Below are 8,295 nucleotides of genomic sequence, written 5' to 3'. Positions count from 1 at the left end.
GATGATCAGCTGGAGCGCTGACGGACACGTGAGCGGGACAACGCCCACTCACACATAAACAACAATGACACGAGACAAGAAGAAAACAATGCATTCAACAACCGTGACAATATTATCAGAAATTAGAGCTGAAATTGTTGAAAGATTTTGATCTCGATTCAAATACCCACGCAATATTTTCCTAAATGACAACGATTTGTCTTAAACCTTTGTCAAGTAAGATCACAGTGAACATTTATATATGCGTTGGCGCTGTCAGTACCCACATTTACATGGAAATGTTTTGTTTCGATCAGAATGAAATCACTCTGATTGATGAATCTGAACATAGTTTTTACATGAATGCTAAGTCATCAGGTTGATGTGCATTTATAAGTCACAAGCTTCAAATCTGATTTAATCTTTTTGATGTGAACGTAATATGCAGTTTCCTGCTGTTGTCACAAACTAACCATCCTCCGTTGTTTTAAAAAGCAGACTTATATTTACCTATTTCAGGTCCTTATTAGGAGACGCGGAGTACACAAAGGTTTGCCGTGCTGCTTATATTAATCAAGCAGTAAAAAAACAATGCCCAGATGCCCAAAACAAGGCATCTGCAGATGAGAGTCCGAAACAAGCACTTGTTGGACAACGTTGTCCTGCACCACTTCACAGAATGATGAGTGGGAAGATAATTTTAGATTGACACAACAGTCATTTATTATATTCTTAAATAATATTACAACAACATCAGCTCTTAATTCAAATGATCACAGAAGTACTGAGATAAAAGTTTATAGTTCAGATATAAACACTGTCTACAGTAGCAATCAAAATAGAGTAAATCAACTTTTGCAAGAATCTTGACACTTGAAACTTTAATCATTCATTCTAGAGATTCGTTCAAAAACGCTGATTCATCCAGTAATGAAACACGTATTTTAGTCATTAAATCATTCATTCAAACTTTTTTTTTTTCATTCAGATTAAGCATTTTAAATCGACTGCAGAAATGAACATTTGTCAGAACCTCTAGTCATTTATCTGTTCAGAACCGTGATCTCTGTCTGAAACACTAAAAGAATCAGATTCTCATTTTAACAATTCTAACTTGTTATTAAAACTGTGACTCTTAAGTCGAGCCATCCTGGAAATTTAAGAATCATCCACACCTGTGATCACCTCAATTATTTTCCAAAGACACAAAGAATAATATTTTTATATTTTTACTTTAAAAGCAATCATAAATCATTAGCAATAAAAAAGAATTAAAATACTTTAATTATGCATCATTTTGTCGGCCAATTCTATCATGAACTGAGAATCTGATTGTGAGAAACTACCTAATATTAAAATGACTTGAGACAAATAATGTATTATTATTATTATTTTTGTTTATAATTTTTTTTAAGGGTTAACTTGTATCAATTAATGAATTGATGCTTTCAAACACATTGCATATTCATACTTTATAAACTGATTTTATTAATACAAAATTAAATCGGAATAGTCTGAATAAATAAACAGTAATTCTCTGTTGATTTCCCAAATGCCGTTCCAGTGACATTCCAATACCATGACCATTTCAATTGAAGTTTAATGCTGTTTTTGTTTTTTATCCTGAGTAAAAGTTGTTATTCTTTCATAAGGTATTGTGACATGTGTAAGTAACTTGATTTCTCTAAAATCCTAATCTCTAAAAAAACAAATTTGTTTTGCAGAGGCTCTTAAGAAGACTGCTCAGATCAACTGGCAAGAAACTGAGAGGGAACTCTCAAAATAGTCTGGGACAAGAGATGGAGGAGGACAGTGTCCAGAATGCACAAATGACTGTCTGCAGTGTAAGCTGTACTGATACATGTGTAGTTGCTGCTTCTTCTAACTGTCCCCAATTTATTTCCTGTTCAAATGTTCAAAGCTTTCAGTTGGGGCCCACCTTTTTGTAAGTGCCATCCTATATGAAATCCATGTGGGGAGTTGGTATGGGGCCATTATGGAACCCACGGACAATCCCATACAGAGCCCATTTTTCAGCCTATTTCAAACCCACATGGGCCCCATATACAAATGTCTACTGGGTTAAAGCTGGGAAAGAGATGGGTCTTGTGCATGCTGCCCACTTGGGTCCCACCTAGTACCAAGTGCAATCCTACATGAAATCTATTTGGGCAATTAACATGGGGCCATTATGGAACCCGTGGACAATCCCATACAGAGCCCATTTTTCAGCCCATTTCAAACCCACATGGGCCCCATATACAAATGTCTACTGGGTTAAAGCTGGGACAGAGATGGGTCTTGTGCATTTTGCCCACTTGGGTCCCACCTAGTACCAAGTGCCATCCTTTATGAAATCCATGTGGGCAGTTGGTATGGGGCCATTATGGAACCCGCGGACAATCCCATACAGAGCCCATTTTTCAGCCTATACGCTCTATGCACGTAACAGTTCCGGGTTCGCGTGTACTAGGCTATCAACTTCCTGTTCAACTTCCTGTTTATACACGGACAGATATGGCTCTCTTTTATAGTCGCTGTCTTCAGGATTTACCTCGTCTCACGGTAAATGACATAGACCGACTCGTAACAACATCATGTGCTGCTCCCAACAGCAAGCGGGAAAAGGGATTTAAAATGTATATCGGCAGCTATATCGACAACTATGAGGGTAAGTAGCTAACGTTATCATGCTAACAGTTATATTGTAATCAAGAAACTGACGTGACTGAACTTGTTAACGTTAGCTATTTTGTTTCACACTACTCTACTATATTAAAACAGACAAACTAGCACAGTGTAAGAACGTGTAATCCAGTTTCGAAATGTATGTTCATCTTTTTCCGTAACAGTGTCAATGAAAAACAAGGTGACAGGAGAGGTCAGCGTGAGGGCAGTCTGTCATAGATCCATGAGGAAAAATGAAAAGCCACACGAATTGAAAGTAGGGTGACTAGGGTCAATGTTAGGGTAATGGTTAGGCTGATAAGTTGCCCAGCTGATAAGTAACATTATCTAAATGTACATGGCTCAGTCTACTGTTTATGGATGTGAATGGGTAGGCCTATGTAGCTCTCATCTACAATACAACATAGGTAAAGTTGGTTTTATATTCACACAGTCGCATATTCGCGGACTTTCGCGTTCAATAACTTGTGAACTAAAAGTTGTTACTACACAAATAACACCTAACACATAACTATACATATAACACCTGCAGACAACCGAAAGTGCATAGAGCCTAATTTTCCTCAAAACGAGCTTTCCTTCGCAGTGGAAAAAAATACATTGATCTCTATGCGCAGGCTGCTGAGAAGGGACCGTCTGCAAAGTGCAAACCCCGAAAAGTGTTACTACAAAATATTCAAAAACTTCACTGTAATTCTGTATTGTTGCCAAATTCAGATCACACATGACACATCACTGCTGTCCTGCTGGTTATATAACAAGACTTTGTTTTGGATAAATGCAATACAATTGTATAATTGCATTACAATGTGTGATCTGAATTTGGCAACAATACAGATAATTACAGTGAAGTTTTTGAATATTTTTCATAATAACAAATAATAAAAATAATGCAAATTTTTTTTTTACCCAAAATAAGTGTTGTAGTATAATCATCAGGACAGTAGTGATGTGTGAACTGAATTTTGTGACACTATATAGTGTGTGTTTTTGATTTACTGATTGGTCCCTTCGGATCCGTCTCTCAGCCGCCTGCGCATATAGAGATCAATGTATTTTGTACATTCGGAGGATCATTACAGGTAGGACCTTCAGTGCCACATACATGTACAGCGCCATGTCACATAGTCAAGTTTTCCTAAAAAGTAAGAAATTGCCAAGCGGGGTAAACATTTTAAGCGCGAATGTGCGAATATAAAAACAACTTTACCAAGTCAATACAACCGTATGCTTTTATTAGTTATATTTTTCTTGTTAACAGTTTATCTCTTAAGAGGTATTTCTCATCTAAGCTTCTATTTCTCCCTAGATGGTGTTAAAAGACTTGAAACCTGTCATTTTGGTGAGCACCCACTGCTCCTGTGTGGCGGGGTGTGCCTTATGCAACCATTTGGTTGCACTACTATATCAAACAGCACACTTTTCACAATTAGGCATCCCTGCTGTACCCCCAGTGCACAGTTGCACAGAAACTGAGCAGACCTGGCATAAGCCAAGGACCTTGGTAAGTCATCTGTCTGTCATGTGAATTGTACCATGTAACTATTGTGATGCCATGTCAAAATGTGTCATTGCTGTCAGGGTGTTAGGCCAGGTCCGGTGGGAGACATGGAGGTCCGCAAACCCCAAAATTCTACCTCTGTTTGTGTGAGGTGAGACTATATTACCTTTAGTTTAAGCTGTGTTGATGTGGTTAATATGTATGCAGTTAATATGCTGCAGTTTTTTTAGTTTTTTTTTTTACATCTTTTTACTTACACATTTTCAGAAGTTCTCTCTACAAAGCACTGGATGGGGAAATGCCAGATCTTTCCACATTGAGAGTGGCAGAAGTATATAGGGACTTTCCCCCTTTGCTTGCACCTCTGGTGACCACCATGGGCATGTCAGCGGAAGTCCCATTAGTTCAGTCAGCTTTTGGGGCTGTCCAGGCCGGGAGTGTGCTGTCATTTCAGCAAAAACCACCAGAAATGCGGGAAATCATCAACATCCCAGATGCCCCTGCCCAACCTTCCCTTCCCATCCAAGGCTATAGGCTTGAGCCAACCACATGCGCCCATGTGTTATCAGAGGAGGAACATGTATATATAAAATCGCTACAGGTGTCATTCCACATGGCCCACAGGATTGAAGCTGCAACAAGGGAGCAGAGCTCATGCCAGGAATGGCATCGACTGAGAAAGATGCGAGTTACATCTACACGCTTTCACGAGGCATGCCATGTTCGCTGTCATACATCAGCTGAAAATCTGGCACACAGAATTCTGAGGGGGACTGTCATGACAGGACATGAGGAGAGGAATCGATATGGAGCCAGTTGCCGTAACAGAGTACTGCAGTTTAAAAAATGTCAACTATTCACCCTGCGGGTTCATTATACACCCTGATGCTCCATGGCTGGGGTGCTCCCCCGATGGAGTCGTGTTTGATCCTTCTGAAAACCCACCATTCGGCCTGCTGGAAATTAAGTGCCCCAACATCAAGAGTTACGTTGACTGTCCCTACCTGAAAATATCTGGTGGCTCTCTGCAGCTTAGGAGGCAGCACAAGTACTATTGGCAAGTACAAGGTCAGATCCTCCTAACAGGTTTGGAGTGGTGCGATTTCGTGGTATGTGCGCAGGAGGACATGCTTGTTGAACGCATACACAAAAATGTAGATGTAATGCGTACCATTAGAGACCGAGGAGATCTTTTTTTTTTTACCACTACCTACTGAAGTGTTTGCGTGTTTAAGTCATTTCAGATTTCAGATGTTGCTTCATTTAATGACTGTGTTAAGTGTGAGTGTGGCCACATACCACTGGTGGTCCATTCAATTACTCTGAAATTATTATACAGTATTATATTTATGGTATTCTATATTTATTGTATTCTTATTTAAATGATATTTACATATATACACTCGTACATATATTTATACAATATAATACATAACCTATATCTATTATATTACAATACACATGTATATATACATATCTTTATACAGCATTATATTTATTGTATTATTCATAGTTATTTACACTAAACAATATTTACATACATACACACACTATATTTATACAATATATACACAATATAATATACCTATCTATTATATTACAGTATATATACATTATCTTTGTACAGCATTATATATATATATATACACTATCTTTGTACAGCATATATATATATATATATATATATATATTATTATTTTTATACAATATATACCTATCTATTATATTACATTACACATGTATATACATATATCTCTCGATTCTTATGGTTATTTTTGTGTTCTGTATTATGAAATTATAATAAAATATGTATAAGGAAACACTGTCTTAGTTTTGTCTGTTGATCAGAGGTATGAATACAGAACAGTGTGAAATCCATAGTATTTACAAAAGTATATGTACAATATTTATACAAACCTTAGCATATCACCAAGGATGAGAGTTTTTAGACTCAATGGCTCCATGCCTTGACAAGTGGTCCACATTGGTAGTTCACAAGCAAACATGCCACTGTGAACAGTTGGTTTATGCTACCAGAAATGGACAAGGGGATGACGGTGTCAAACAACTTATGCTCTTTAACACGACGGATAAGACGTTCAACATGTACCCTGAGCCTAGCCACAGACTGAGTGTGTGTCACTTCATCAGCTGACATTTGTTTTCCATTGGTCAGGAAAACAGGCCGGTGGATTTTACATGGCACTAGGCTATCAATTAAGAAGCCCTTATCCACCATGATGGCCATGTCAGGGGTAAGAAGGTTAATGATCCCTGACTGTTTGAACAGCTCCCGGTCACTAATAGACCCTGCATACAGTGCAGAAACAAATGTTATTGCACCATGAGGTGCCATTCCTACTAAAGCTTTGAAGGTGCAGTGAGACTTGTAATTTGAAAAGACCTCACTTTGTAATAGCAAAGAGGAAGGTGTTTGGCAGCGGATCTCTGTACAATCCAGGATAACCTGTGTGTCTCGAAATTGATGGAATTCTTCTGGCAGATGGGCTCGTACTTTCTCTTTTGGCATCCAAATGCACACTGACCCCAGGACAAAGTACAGGAAGTTGGCCCAGGTTGTTATGATGCGGCTTACAGTGGTCTGATGTACTTGAAACCGATGACCAAGGTCCCTTTGCTTGAGGCCCAAAGCAAGATGCATCAAGAACAGGAAGAACTCATCTATTGCAGGAAGTGCCCGAGTGTTTCCAGGCTCCTTGAAGACTTTGGAATTGGTGACACGAATCATCCCGTGAGTTGCCGGTTCAATCAGTTCCCAGAAGGCCATCAGGTGGTTGTATGTTGCAAATCTGTCAAGAAAGAAACGTGCATTGGTTCTCACATGGCATAAAATACTTATACATAGCTTTGTAGTAAATTTAAAGTTTAGAAAATAGGAATGCTGAACTACAATCTTGCAATATTGAGTCATGACAATTATGGAACTTGGTATGTATGATTAAACTAACTCTGGTTGCTGTTTAGGGCTGTGAAACGATTAATCGCATCCAAAATAAATGTTTGTGTACACATAATATATGTGTGTGTACTGTGTATAATTATTTAGTATATATAAAAACACACACACGTATGTATATTTTTAAGAAAAATTTGTTATTTATATATAAAATATTTACATATAATACAAATTATATATATATATATATATATATATATATATATATATATAATACAAATTATATATATATATATATATATATATATATATATATATATATATATATATATATACATACAGTATATTTAAGCAATTATTTCTTAAATATATACATGCATGTGTATGTACACACAAACTTTTTTTTTTTGATGTGATTAATCACGATTAATCGTTTCACCAGCTGGTGTTCATACTTATAATTATGTTAGTCTACGTTGTTGTTATTATTTTGGTCAGTGTAGACTACTTTTAGGCTGCCTAGGCTACGTGTAGCTAGCGTATAACTCCAATCATATTTATCAGAAACGTGGACTAGTGTTTTCAGGACAGTGGCAACGCTATTACAAATGCTTACCACAGGCAATATAATCTTACCTTGTATAAAAGCGTATGTCCTCATCGGACCCAGCAAATCTCCTGAGACCAAAGCGGTGTGTGATCTTTGTTTGCTCCAACTGCTTCCGTACATCTTCTATCTCTCTGTCATGGTAGAAACAAGACTGGAAGCAAGTGCAGGTTACTTTGTTTATTAAACTCAGATTGAAGCAAACACAGTCACAGATTCTCTGGTGGGCGGCGACTCAGGCTCGTGCAGGGACTAGATGGTCTGTGGTGCGCTGGTGCGGTGAAGTGAGAGTCCAATTCCCGGTGCTGGAGTGCGGTGAAAACTCAGTGACGGAAAACACGAACGGCAGGAAGACACGGCAAGACGAAACACTGAGACAGCAACTCCATGGGACCTCAAACAAACAATCCGACACTGGAACAGAGAATGGTGTGAGTATATGAAGGGAACGGGAATGAATTGCAGCTGTGAACAGTGATGGTGATGATAATGATTATCAGCTGGAGCGCTGACAGACACGTGAGCGGGACAACGCCCACTCACACATAAACAAACACAGACACGAGACGAAAAGGAAACAATGCATTCAACAACCGTGACAGT

The 8,295-nt window shown here is 38.2% G+C and overlaps 1 protein-coding gene across 1 annotated transcript; it reads left to right on the top strand.

Annotated features, from left to right (window-relative positions):
• Positions 1-2,436: 2,436 nt before the first annotated feature.
• Positions 2,437-5,054, top strand: LOC307155266 (uncharacterized protein; the record flags this gene model as incomplete). Its single annotated transcript, XM_079865828.1, has 4 exons — positions 2,437-2,650; positions 3,977-4,171; positions 4,249-4,319; positions 4,436-5,054. The coding sequence occupies exons 1-4, from the start codon at positions 2,645-2,647 to the stop codon at positions 5,052-5,054; spliced, it is 891 nt and encodes a 296-aa protein (XP_079721954.1). The 5' UTR covers positions 2,437-2,644.
• Positions 5,055-8,295: the final 3,241 nt, after the last annotated feature.

The sequence above is a fragment of the Squalius cephalus genome, assembly GCF_949319135.1.
Source record: "Squalius cephalus genome assembly, chromosome: 3".
Classification (NCBI taxonomy): domain Eukaryota; kingdom Metazoa; phylum Chordata; class Actinopteri; order Cypriniformes; family Leuciscidae; genus Squalius; species Squalius cephalus.
The sequence above is the reverse complement of the archived record's forward strand: the minus strand, read 5'-3'. Positions and strand labels throughout refer to the sequence as shown.